The sequence below is a fragment of the Eupeodes corollae genome, chromosome 3 (genome assembly GCF_945859685.1).
Source record: "Eupeodes corollae chromosome 3, idEupCoro1.1, whole genome shotgun sequence".
Lineage (NCBI taxonomy): Eukaryota > Metazoa > Arthropoda > Insecta > Diptera > Syrphidae > Eupeodes > Eupeodes corollae.
Window position 1 is genome coordinate 39,515,654 of NC_079149.1, and position 13,065 is coordinate 39,528,718.

Below are 13,065 nucleotides of genomic sequence, written 5' to 3' on the forward strand. Positions count from 1 at the left end.
GATAAAAAAAAACATACATTTTTACAGTTCCTAGGTAAACATAGGTACTTAATTTTTAATACACAGGTACTAAAACTGATGCTTATGATGTCCTTTCTGTGAAATCAAACACTGCTCTTCCAGTTCCCAGAAGTATTAATAGTAGCGAAGACAACGATGAGTACATTCCCGATTTAGAAACAGTAACTAGCAGTAGCAATGATACGGATTTAAGGGAAAATGAGACCACGTTTGAGCCAATAGTAGAACCTAAAGATACAATAGTATCTGATGTTGTTCCAAAATCTCCAAAAAAAAAAACAAAGAAGAAGCCCAAAGACCATATGCAATGGAAAAAATGAAAGGCTGCCTTGTTAAGAGCATAAGGTAAGGAATATATTTCTCAAAAAGGTGTAGTTATAAAAGAAAAAAAGAGTCAATAATGAAAACTTGTGTAAACCTAGCAAACACTTGCTCTATCGGTTTTCAAAAAATATCGCTTTGAGTGCAAGAAAAGAAATGCTTTCTGGAGTTTATAAATTAGATGACAACGCGAAAAATGCAGCGTTGTTTAGGAGCATTCAAATAAAATCTCCAAAACGAAGGGCAACCGTAAACAAAAGAAACGTAACCTACGAATATCACATTAATCTTGTTGGAAAATCAGTTCGGTTGTGTCAGTTTGCTCTTTGTTATCTTTTCCAAATAGTTTAAAAAAATATTGAGAATAATACAGCAAAAGCTCAGTTCTGGACAGTCAGTTCCCTCACCGGACAAAAGAGGAAAACATCTTGTTCGGGCAAATAAAGTTCAGGACAATGTAAGGGCCTGCATATGCAAACACATATGGGAGAAGAAGAAAAATTTGACTGTTAACAGTCGAATAGTTTTTTCCTGAATACCGTTTATTTTAATACATATGATTTTAAATCTTTGAAGACTTGTAGTAACTATATAATTCGCAGTTGCTCTATGTAGCTCGGATTATATAGAATCTTTATTTATTCGGGAAAATATGCAACAAGACAAAGTGTAATGGTCATCTGCTGATGAGCCCAACCATTACATCGGTGCAAAACGCATATATGAATACTTTTATGATGGTTTATATTTATTTTCTTGATATTAAATCATTATTATTAACATATGGGAGCTTCCTGCGGAAGAGTCGCATTATTAAAGATATAAAACCCCATTTACAAGAAGTGGCTAGCTCCCTATGGACGTACGTTCAATCAAACAGTGACATTAAGCATAGTGATCTTCTTATTATTTGGCCTAATTTATGAGACCAAAAAGAAGTAGGAAACAGATTTTAAGCAGAATTGAAAAGGTTTTGCGAAAACACGAGGCAATTTGCACGGCAGATCAGTACCGAGACCTCATAAGACCTGCTAGTACAAAAAAAACCGTTGTTATTGACATACAAAATCATTTTTGTTAATTGAGTGATCTTCAATATAAGCTTAACGTAAACAATTCAAAACCTAGTCACTGATAAAGCTTCGGTTCCCATCGATCACCGAAATCAAGCATCAGTGAGCTCGGTTAGTAGAAAGATGTAGTACCGTATCAAAACCTACAGCGTGCTGTTGTCATGTGTTCTTTCTTTCTGTCTGTTGTTCTTTCTCTTCTGTCCTTCTGTCTTGTGTTGTTATCATCTTACAAAGTCTAGTCGCTTAAGGTGCTGTGTTCTCTACTCTGTACATTTATGTGCTGAGTAGTGTGAAATGTAATGTAATGTCACCAAAAAAACCTCGCTAATGACAAGGTCCAATTTATGGACTCGATATGGATTCGAATATAGGAGCATTGTTTCTACCTTTACAAAGAATGCTATGAAGAAAATGTTCCTTTTAGTAAGGTCATTATAGCCAAAAGTAGCAAACTCTTCAAGATTTTATGCCAAGAGACACCGAAAAATGGAAACAACTTTCTGCAGAAAAAAATTAAAAACTTAAACAATACAATATTTTAAATATTTTCACAAGAAAATTTGTAAACCACAAACTTTAAAACTCAAATGTTTGAAATGTCGTTTAAGTCCTTCATCTTCTAATCACTTTCTATATTACATATTTGTTGATAACTAAGAAAACACTTTCTAAATTTAAATAAAAAGAATTCTACATAAGTTATAAGCACAGTTGTATGTGCGATTTCCTAAATGTTCGCGCCTGAGTCGAACATTCAAAATAAAGTTCCATATTTTGATATATTCAGGCGAAACCTTCTTATTTGATTTAAACTTGGAAAACTTACCTGAAACCTCTTTTTCAGTGGTTGTTTCAACCGCTGTCGCTTGGATATCATTTACACTTTCGTCTTTAGGCGAATCTTTCTTTTTTTCGATTTTCAAAATGCTTAATTTTTTGGTCTGAAAATTAAAATATCAAATTTATATGAGTATTAATTTAAAAATGTTCTTCTATTTTATCTCAAATACCAATTTTTTAATTTTTTCTTTATATTTTTTAAGCTTTTTCTGTTGTTTCTTCAACTGGTCATGCAAACCATCAATATAGGAATAAACTTCCCCATGAGTGCAATTATTTCGCAGAAATTTCACAGTTCTCAAAACGAATTTTGATGATTTCTTAGATTTATGCTTTGGTGATGATTTGGTTGATTTAATTTCATCAGTTTCCCCCGACATTTTAAAGGATTTTACAATTAAAAATGTTGTTTAATTAAGAAAATTTAAAGAATAGAAGAATAGATTTCTTTTTTAGTTGTTTTTCTTGTTTTTCTTTTTTATTTTTGGTGGCAATGACAACTGACAGAATGAAATGTCAAATTCATTGGAAAGCAAAATACAAAACTTCCAAGAGGGATAGCTTCAGATGGATAAGGTCGAACACACATAACAATTGGACGCGTTCAAATTCTTCGTTGCTAGTAAAATGTGAAATTTATATTTCATATTGGATTTCCTTGAGGACTCTTTATTCTTAGGTTTAACCATTTAATTTCGTTTTTAATTGATATTTAAATAGAAAAAAGGAATGAGCAATACAATTTTTTAAAAAACTAATCGAAGTAAGGTAAAGTTATTCAACTCGCAAAGCAGAATAATTTGAACACTATTCAAAAATGGTACAAAATTTTAACTTAAATAGCCTTTTATTTGGGAAACTGTCATATTTTGACATTTGACAGGTAGAAATTATAATCATGATCAAATATTTCTATTATTGTATGATTCAAAAAGCAAGTCTTATGGCAGTCATTGTTTTTGTTTTATAAAAACCATATTTTAACCTTGAATTAAACATTTTTTGGGACACATCATTCTTTTTGCATAACGTTATGAATGCAAAGACATTTTTAGACAGGTACAGGGTTGTCTATTTTGCAGCTTCAAAAGTAAATGTAAAAAACACAAATAAAATATTTGTTTGCATTGTATCTCGTTTTTATTATTAATTTTCGACCACTTTTTGAAACATATTGGGCGGTATGTCAGGCATAACTTGACGAATAATGTTTTTTTAGTGCTCAAGAGTTAAAGGTATATCTGCATAGACACGGCCTTTCGCGTAAAATGACAAAAAGTCCAGCGGTGTCAAATGGCATAATCTTGGTGGCCAGTTGATATCGCCACGATGAAAAATTACAAATCCAGCGAATGTCTCTTGCAATAAATCCATATTGAAACCATATATTCTCCTAGTCATATTCTTTAATTGCAGGCAAACGAAATTCGGTTATCATATGACCATTATACGCTCTGAATTGACGGTGACAATCGTTCTATTGCAGTTTTCAAAGAATTAAGTTCCATTAACAAATCAGGGTCAAAGAGCTCACCGAACAGTGTCTTTTTGTGGATGTAATGGCCCCTTTTCAATTACTTGAGAATTTTCAGAACCCCAAATACGAACATTTTGTTTATTCACATAACCACCGAGTGAGAAATGTGCTTCGTCACTGAAGAAAATTTTGTTCGAAACATCACCGTCCACCACTTCTTCTTCAAGCACCCATTCGACGTATCTACGACGTTGTGAATGGTCAGCTGGCATCAGTTGTTGTGTGAGGTATTTAATCAACGAAATAAACCAATACACAGAAAACATTTATTCGTTATTTCTATCTCATATACACGAAACAAAATAGTTTCAAATTTGTCCTACTCTTTGGCTTATGAAAGAAAAGAGTAGATATGTATATTGTTGGAATACGAAATTATATAAAATATATTTTTTTTTTTGAAAGTCAATAAAATTGTCTGGGTATGGATTTTTATGAATTGGCACTGAAATCACAACGCCTTGTGAAAGGGCAATCTCAAAAAATTTGTTTAGACCTCCGATCCAACCCAAGCAACAAAAGTTTTGATAAACTTCTGTTTTTGATACGGCCTTTAATAACTTTAAAAAATACCAGAAGAAGGACTGGAAAGGAAAAGGAAAGACGAGGTAAACAAATAAAGATTATGATTTAATTAAAAAATATAATTTATTAATGCAATAAATTAACATAAAATGTAGTTTAGAATGTAGAAAACAAAATGAATGGCCACACGTCCAACTAATTTGATTCGGAGTCAGAATTGTTCCTTGAATACGGATGATGTGATTTGTGTGATTCTTTGTTTTTAAAGATCTCTTTGTTTTATCCTTTTCGTTTCAAAACGTCCAAAAATTTAATTTTGACATCAAATTTTTCGCTCTCTTTGAGTTTTTTAATCGATAGTATCAAAGAGAGTAAAAATAATTTGTCTTCGTCTACATTTTCCTCGGGTGTACTATGTGGTTCTGTAAGGAACACCTCCAAATTTTCATCGACTTCTTCAATTTCACAATTAATGGCGGTCTTCCATCGACGACAAAAGGAACGATAATTGCTCGAAATATTTGCGCCGCTTAGTAGCTGCTTGGCCTGATTTTACATTTTTTTGTTTATTGATTTCTCGACTTAAAATTATATTTAAGTTTTTTGAATCAAAATATAAAAGAAAACAATGTATTTTTGAATAATTTGACAATAATTTCTTCTCTAAAAATGAACGATTTGGTTTTGTTAAGACCAGATGCTTTCTTAATTTGTAGTTCCTTAATGAAATATATTATTTTCTATAGGTACCTTGCAACAGGAAACAGTCCGTCTCTTCATTACGAATTTCTCTCAGGTGAAACAACCCTGCAAGGACTTATTAAGGATACATGCGACAAAATATGGATATACCTACAAAAATTACATGCCGGAACGGAAAGAAGATACTTGGAAACAAGTTTCTGAACATTTTTTAACAAGTACAAATTGCCCCAATTCTGTAGGATTAATTGACGGCAGACATATAAGGGTCCAAAAGCCAACTAAATACGGATCGAAGTATATGAATTACAAGAATTATTTTTCATTGGTTCTTATGGCAGTTAAAGACGCGGATTACTGTTTCCTATCCATTGATATTAGATCCCTATGCTGTGCAAGTGAACGCCATGTTTTTCAGCGGTCAAACTTTGGGAAAAAGCTAAACAATGGTCAACTGATTCTGCCACCAGATCAATTTCTCCCAAATGATAAAGGGGGGATATGCAGGCCATTTGTGTTTGTAGCGGATGAAGCTTTTGCCTTATCAGATCACATACAGCGTCCATTTAGACGAAGAAATTTGTCCACGGAGGATACTATATAGACCACTTGACGTGCATCTCTCATTTTGCGATAGTATTATTAAAGCCTGTTGCATCCTTCACAATTTTGTTCGCAAAAGAGATAAGGTATGAAGATACTTTGTTTGAGTGTTCGTTGCGAAAACCTTATATAACAAATGTACGTGGATAATAATGGTTCAACAACATTTCAATATGAAAAAATACAAATTTGATATAAAATCAAAATGCTATGACCTAAGAAATAAATTATTTTTGTATTCGACTTTTTACTTAAAAATAAACGTAACTCAAGCTCCTGTATGAAGTGTATTAATCATTTAAACCATTCAATAAATATACTTACACTTTTAAACTGCTTTCTTTTTCACAACTAATTTCTCCTCAACATCAGTATTATTCGAATGGTAAAAAAGGTTTCAAAAAGGGTAACGACCCAGAAGTCTTGTCTAAACCTTCCAATATATTCATATAATTGTGCTCAACTTTTTCATTTTTTTCCATTAGTGTTGGGCCAAGTAGGTACCATCTTTTCTGTAATTTCTTCCCACAATCCAGAAACAAAATTTCTGTCTGCGTGCTCCGCCATTGAAGCATCATAAATCGCTTAACGACTTTGAACATTATTTATAAAATGTTCGGTAAGTTTAGAAACCAAACAGTTTCGAAACTAAAAGTTGTATGTGCGCGACTAGCCTAAGAAATTCCTAATTCCTGAGAACGACTAGACGAGGAATTGACACATTCGGGTCTTCGGGAACACTTTCACTTACAACAGAGATATTTTCAGTGGTACGAGCAAATTGATGATGCACAGGCCTTACCAACCAATCCAGTCTTTTCAAATTTCTTCACAATTTTGGCAATTGCTTGCGGAGTTGGACATTATATTAACCATACTCTCCTCTCAAATCGAGATAAGTGGCTGTGGTATGGTTTAACCATTTGTGTGAGTTGTGCGATAGTTAAACAATCCATTTTCGCAAATGTCAGACTTTCAACTGGAAAAACAACTTAGTTTGAGAGATGTCGACTTCAAGTCCTATATTTTTGATCTAGATCTGTCCAATCACAAATTTCAACAGTTTTTGCTTTCTACAGATTTAAATAAATTGATTTATTTTTGGTTTAAGATCAAATCTGCATGTCGGGATTTTTCGGCAGATTTACCCCTTGTTGCATAAATGGTAATAGAATTTTTTTAAAAATATTTCTTGGAAATTTGACACCTGTTCCTACCACACTTGTTACCACGTACGCGAAGCTACAATTATACAGTGACAATTAAAAACAGTTGCATGTGCTTTTAAAAGAAACTATTGAAGAAAAATTAAATTTACGAATGAAAAACCGCACTTGTTTTCATCATTAAATACAAAATTTACTATCAGATTCTTTAATAGCCATCACTGGCATCAATTTTAACAATAATATTTTATATAGTCTCCCCTTTGATATGCTGCTTTTCAAAACTGCCCATCTACATACCTGTTTATTGACCTTCCAGTCAATCTACCAACTTGACGGCACAAAACATTCAAATAAACGCTTGTTTCCCTGCAGCTGTTTTTGAAAAACTGTCATTTTATTTGGCATTTAGCTTTTGCACATTGTACAATTTATTTGTGCTTCACTTATGCATAGAAAAAAAAGTTCGCGCCATGGATAAATTTAAAATATTAACATTTGTTTTCTGCATATTAAATATAACATCAACCATTGAAACAACTAAATTAAATTACCCACGTGTTCTTTTACCAATATTTGACAAGATTTCTATAAATTTCACATTAGAAGTTATTGAAAAAGGCTGTTTTAAATGGTAAGTAAAATCGCGAACCCTAACCTCATTTTTACCGGGATTTCTCTGTTGAACAATAAAATAAATTATTCAAAATCGAAAAATTGTTTTATAGGATGTCGTCACGACAAGACCTCATTCTTATAACACCACAATATGATGACTTTGAGAGTGAATGCTCGTCCAAGGCTGTGGTCACAGTGCTGTCGCGAGAACGACGTCGAAATACTGCCATTGTGTTGGCGGAAGATACCGCCACCACGGAAGTTCTGCGTTGTGACGTGATTCTGGACGTAATTGATCAGCTGCGAGTGTTGACCACAACCAGAGAATTGTATTTGGAGGAAGCCCCTGAGACTTTTGAACTTTGGGCTCAGGATACACAGGGCAATGCCTTTACTACACTCGAGGGGGTCGAGTTCGATTGGAAGATAACGCCGGTTGGACAAGATGTCATTGTGAGCAATGAGTGGCAAGCAGCACTTCGATTTCTAACATTTACCGAGAGCAGCTACCACGAAGTGCCAAAGTCGCTGGAGAAGTTCGAAGCGCTTCACATGAAAGGCTACATGGTTCTTTTGGAGGGTATCAATACTGGAACAGCAAAGGTAGGAATAGTTTTCATCCTTAATTTTTGTCTTTCTAAATTACCAATCATCTTAAAATGTGTCTTTAGGTGACTGTTCGGATTCCATATCCAGAATACTCGGCAGTGCCAATCAATGAAGTCTACATTAATGTTTTGGCCAATATCATTCTTGATCCGTCGGATGTGCACATCCTCGCGGGAGATACTGTGAAATTCCGAATTCTTCAATTGAAACAAGGAAAACTCCAAGAAGTTTCATTAAATAACCAATATTTCCTGCAAATCGAGGACACTGGTGTTGCTACAATCAGTGGGAGCAAGGCTACCGGCAAAAAATTGGGTAGGACATTTGTTGTACTTCGAGATAGAAATGTCCCATCTGAAGGCAGCTATATGGCCGATAGCAATGCTCCAAAGTCACCTGTTCCGAGAGCAACTCTAACCGTAAGCGATCCGAAGAAATTGACTGTGAATTTGCTGCCACACTACAATTGGATGACTGTTGAAGGAGAGAAACATGAAATTGCCGTGGACGTGTATGCCAAGTAAGTTGATTTTGTTGTGGCTTTTTTAAAGGCCCTACTTCCTATAGTACATTTTAATTTGTCCTCTTTAATGTTCCTTTCGCGGGAGTGGGAATAGGCTTGCCAAAAGTAGAAGGTAAATGAACAATCGTAGGCTAGGATATTATTTACAGATTTTCCAATAAGAAGTATGAATTTGAAAAGAAACTAGTTGTGTTTGATAAATGAATGGATATTTATTTGCCATAAACAAAGGGAAATTATTTTAGCTAAATGAACGCCACGGCTGTTGTTGCTTCACAATATCCTTTTCCATGGCCAATTCAAACATTTTTGGCTGTATGTTCTCGGGGACGGAAGCGTAAAATAAAAATAAACGTAGGACAGTGCTGTATTTTGGTCGAAAACCACATTTTTCATATCAAATAGGTACCAAATGACTAAAAAGTTATTTGGAAGGATACATTTTCATTTTTTACATACAGTAAAACCCACTTAAATGCCCATCCCGATTAGCCCAAAGAAAAAGAAATATTAAAAATCAAAAAAAGCACGTACAACTCTGCGCTATAATTTTTTGTAAAGCTAATATTTTATTCTTTGTTTTGTTTTTTGATTTTAGTTGTTTAATAAAATAGTTTTTGAGAAATTAAATTTTAAAGTTGAAATTTAGAAAATAATAATATTTTTTCGGTTATTAATTTTTTTTTTAAATGTGTTTATCAAGGACATTTTTTTGTCAATATTCAATGACTTGATTTTTAGTCAAATACAAAAAACCTCATTCCGATAAATGTCATAGTTTATAAGAAATTAGAAAAACCTGAAAGATACTTTTTCCTAGAAAATCCTTTTTTTCCTTTTTTTATGAGTGAAATTTTCTTAATCCGGGTGTTCAACTTTCATTCCAAAATTGTATGTCCCAGTATACAAGGTACCAAGTCTAAAATCACTGCGACTCTCTTAATCATAAATACGAAGAATTCGAGATGTGGATTAGTTGCATATTTTTATGAGTACAGGTCAATTATGGAATAAACAGATTAATCCTTTTTTGTTTTTCCATCCGCAACTTTTGTTTATAGCAAGTAATAAAAAATTACCAGGATTAATTTAATTTTATAGTTTTTATTTTATTATTTATTCTTCATCTTTCATCATTAACATCTTCATCATTGGTATTTGCAATCAAAAATTCGAGAGCCTCAATAAACGTCAATAAAAGCCGGTTAACCACATCCCCGTTGCATGCAGTCCTGTAGAATTTTCGTAAAAAGTTTTCCCTGTATTGGCGGAAATGCTTTTTTCTAGCTTCAGCAGCTTCTTCGGACAACTGGCCGATTGGACACAATGCATGGAATATGACACTGGTAGAGTGGATTAAAATCGTATGCACTGTTGGAGACATAGGCTGCCATGGATACAAGTTTCCGTAATATTTTGCAGTATCCATCGTTAATTTTGGAAGCTGCTTCTTCTTTTCTATTAAAAAATCGGGGCGAGGTGTTGTCGTCATTAGTGTTGCCATACGCACCCTTGGGAATGTCCACCAGTAAGCCCATTTTATCGTGGAACTCTTTTTGTATTTGTCTCTTGGCTGCTTGCATTTTTTCCCGGTCAATTTTTTCTGTTACGCGACCCTTATGCACTTTCGCTTTTAGTTTGTACCACAGATGCAGTAGAAATTCAAAAAACCTAATCCTGGCGTGTAATATTGATAGCCCAAATCTGAAAGTATCTGGATTCTCCAGTTCTGTAGAATCCAAGTCGTTGAAACTTTTTGAAGTTTTTCCACATATGTAACGCGTAAGGTAGATGCAGTATTCGTAGGTGCGTTACACAATTTTCCATCGACCATTGTTGGAAGCAGTAAATGGTTGACAATTATATTGTCGCTTACTTTTGTTGGTTGAACATTCTGGGCCTGGTTTTCAACGTATTCCATTTCTTCATTAGTAATGTCCTTACTTTCTTTTACAAAACGAATCAATATTGGTCTGCACCATCTCGGTGATGAGTGAGAGTGAATGTTTTGCCATAAGATTTGACTCCCATCTTGAGACGAAGAGGTACAAGGGAACTCAAAAATATATTTGCATTACTACTATCGTCATCTTCGAATTTCTGCTTGTACTGAGCTCAAAATCTGTTTCACGGGTATCAAGGCACTGTGTGTTGTGGTTCCAAATATTTATATAAATGTGATGTGTGATCCAGTAAATCTTGGAGCTTCACTTCGGCAACTGTCTCACTTACGCTTTTTGGTGAGTAACAATCCTGCTTAGCTTTTTACACGTAAGTATAGCACGGATATCTTTGTTGGCCTGATGACTGCGTATTGAATAGCAGTTAAATAACGACGAATATCCTCAGGAGTTTTCAGGAGTGAGTTTCTCAGTTTTCAGGGGTTTACTGCCAATCGCAGCTGTTTTCCGGAACTTCATAGCCCTGGTTGGAGTTTGGGTCGCAACCTCCATTACTTTTTCGACATCAATATTTCCTGTTGTTCGTTGACTCATAAGTGCTGCGTATGTCAGTTCATCAAAAGACAGTCTCTTTCGAAATTCCTCTGTTTGTAGGCGTTTTGTTCGGTCACTGGATTGATTCGCTTGGGCTACCTTTAGACTTTATGGGAAGTATGCCAACAGGTAGTGTTACTTCTTCGCTAAGCCACTCTTCATTCTTATACAAGAAACTCTTTTCTTTTGTAAGTTCATCTATTTTCTCTGGTGGAAAGTTTGTGATATCCATACATTTTGTCTTTGTGAACTTCTCTTACCAACTCATGGAGCTGTTTCCTGGTCAGAGACAAGGTGTAATTAGAGTCATTTGAAATAATATAAAAAATGTTTAGTTATGGTCGCTTGAAAGGAGTTTTTTTCAAATGCTTTGTTTTTCTTAGGTGAAAACTTGTGAATGGTTCTGAAATGCAGGATTGTTCTACATATCAAGAAGTTAAATAATATATGTATATGACAAACTTTGTTGCGGGGTGTTGCCAATATTCAAAAACACTAATGTTTGGTAAAAAAACGGAAAAAGAGCAAATTTTGTAAGTTCATTCTTTAACTCATCAATATGAATAACTTAAGTTGAATATATAAAAATGTCCTTGCTTAAATTATTGTACATACCTTGATTTACGATATCCATATCAATTTTTTTACAAAAGTCACTTTTAAGATAAAAAAAAACACTTAGAAAATACACTTTTTAAAAAAAAAAATCGCAAACAAACTCGTGCTTATTCAAAAAGTGCAAGTTGCAACTGATGGTGTCGCGAACGGGGGTGACGAATTTAAAGACCGACTTCACTAAACAGTAGCCTGGATATATAGAGTGAAAATTGACAAAATTGATTTATGGCCACGTTTCAGGTCAAAATACCACACTCTAGCCCACATCAATAACTTACAGTTTCGGGAATAGAAAACCATTGATTATAACTCGGTTTTGGAATCTATTAACTGTAAAGTGATTTTTACTTAGTTTAACCACCTTCGCCTCAGCTGGTCAACAATCACAATAAACACTCTTGAATTGAGGTCCGTAAAGCTGGAAACACCTCAATCGAATTTCGAAATTCTAGTGATGTAGAAATGTAGGGCTCTTTTTGTGCTAATTTAGTGCTCTAATCTCGACTTGGTTCAAAAATTCCTTCCCCCTCAAACTTGTGGTTTTCCCAGCTGGAAACACCACACCTTTAGGTTCATAATTTCAAATAACTGATGATAAGGGAATTTAGGGCGCTTTTCGGGCTCCTAAGATAAAGAAAGGGCACCGAAGAGAATTGCGACGGTCTCAATAATTATTTCAGGTTCTCTTACTCGTAACTTTGCGTCCTGGATAGTAACATTGGCTTCAGTGCTGATATGATCACAAGTTTAAATCTTTTTGAACAGGGTTCAAATTTGATGGGAGCTGGAAAGATGTTATTAGAATTAAGGTGGTAAGTTGCAATTGTTTTAAATCCAAACCAATTGAGGAAAACCAAAAACTGTTCTAGTAAGCCAGGATGGCCAGAGGCCAAAAATTGGTCATTCGTAAAAAAACATGGAAAAAGAGAAAGCTTAACTTTTAATTCGGCTCCAATTCTACGCTACTTCAGAATGTTATGATTCCGCCTTTACTTAAGAGCGTAAACGATTTTTTGGGTGCAATCTTTTTTCGCACCCATGCAGATGAAGATTTGTCCTGCCCATGTTAAAACTCCTGTCCTTGCAATTATCAACCGATGGCAAGTTCATGAAAACGCTGATTAACTAACTCGAAGATCGGAGACTTCTTAATGACCGGCTTCACTCGTGATCTCATGGTTCATCTCATAGAACAGTGGAAGAAATCATTTCATCTTTTTCTTAAAGTAACATTATTGCATTTAATAGGGGTCGGCATCCCTCTTGCATGCCTTTGGTTTAGATAAACCCTTCCTTCGTCTTATAGAAATTATCATTCGGATCGTTCCATAGAAGAAGTATTGGGATATTGGGAATCTTGAGGCATCCTCCTAAGCTCAATGGAACCAGTTTGAGTCCCTTACGAAACGTGAGA

At 34.4% G+C, this 13,065-nt stretch overlaps 2 protein-coding genes across 4 annotated transcripts in view; one reads left to right on the forward strand and one right to left on the reverse strand.

The window, feature by feature from the left end:
• Nucleotides 1-2,736, reverse strand: part of LOC129949259 (angiogenic factor with G patch and FHA domains 1) — a 42,744-nt gene extending 40,008 nt beyond the window's left edge. For all 3 annotated transcript variants that reach the window (XM_056060600.1, XM_056060599.1, XM_056060601.1), the window contains exons 1-2: nt 2,426-2,736; nt 2,242-2,356 (exon numbers count right to left, since the gene is read on the reverse strand). In XM_056060600.1, the coding sequence (XP_055916575.1) occupies nt 2,242-2,356; nt 2,426-2,635 (325 nt within the window). In that variant the 5' untranslated portion in view covers nt 2,636-2,736. The remainder of the gene's footprint in view (nt 1-2,241; nt 2,357-2,425) is intronic.
• A 4,470-nt stretch (nt 2,737-7,206) lies between these two features.
• Nucleotides 7,207-13,065, forward strand: part of LOC129950083 (nuclear pore membrane glycoprotein 210) — a 76,591-nt gene continuing 70,732 nt past the window's right edge. The window contains exons 1-3 of the mRNA XM_056061880.1: nt 7,207-7,422; nt 7,517-8,009; nt 8,078-8,535. Coding sequence (XP_055917855.1) covers nt 7,262-7,422; nt 7,517-8,009; nt 8,078-8,535 — 1,112 coding nt within the window. The 5' untranslated portion in view covers nt 7,207-7,261. The remainder of the gene's footprint in view (nt 7,423-7,516; nt 8,010-8,077; nt 8,536-13,065) is intronic.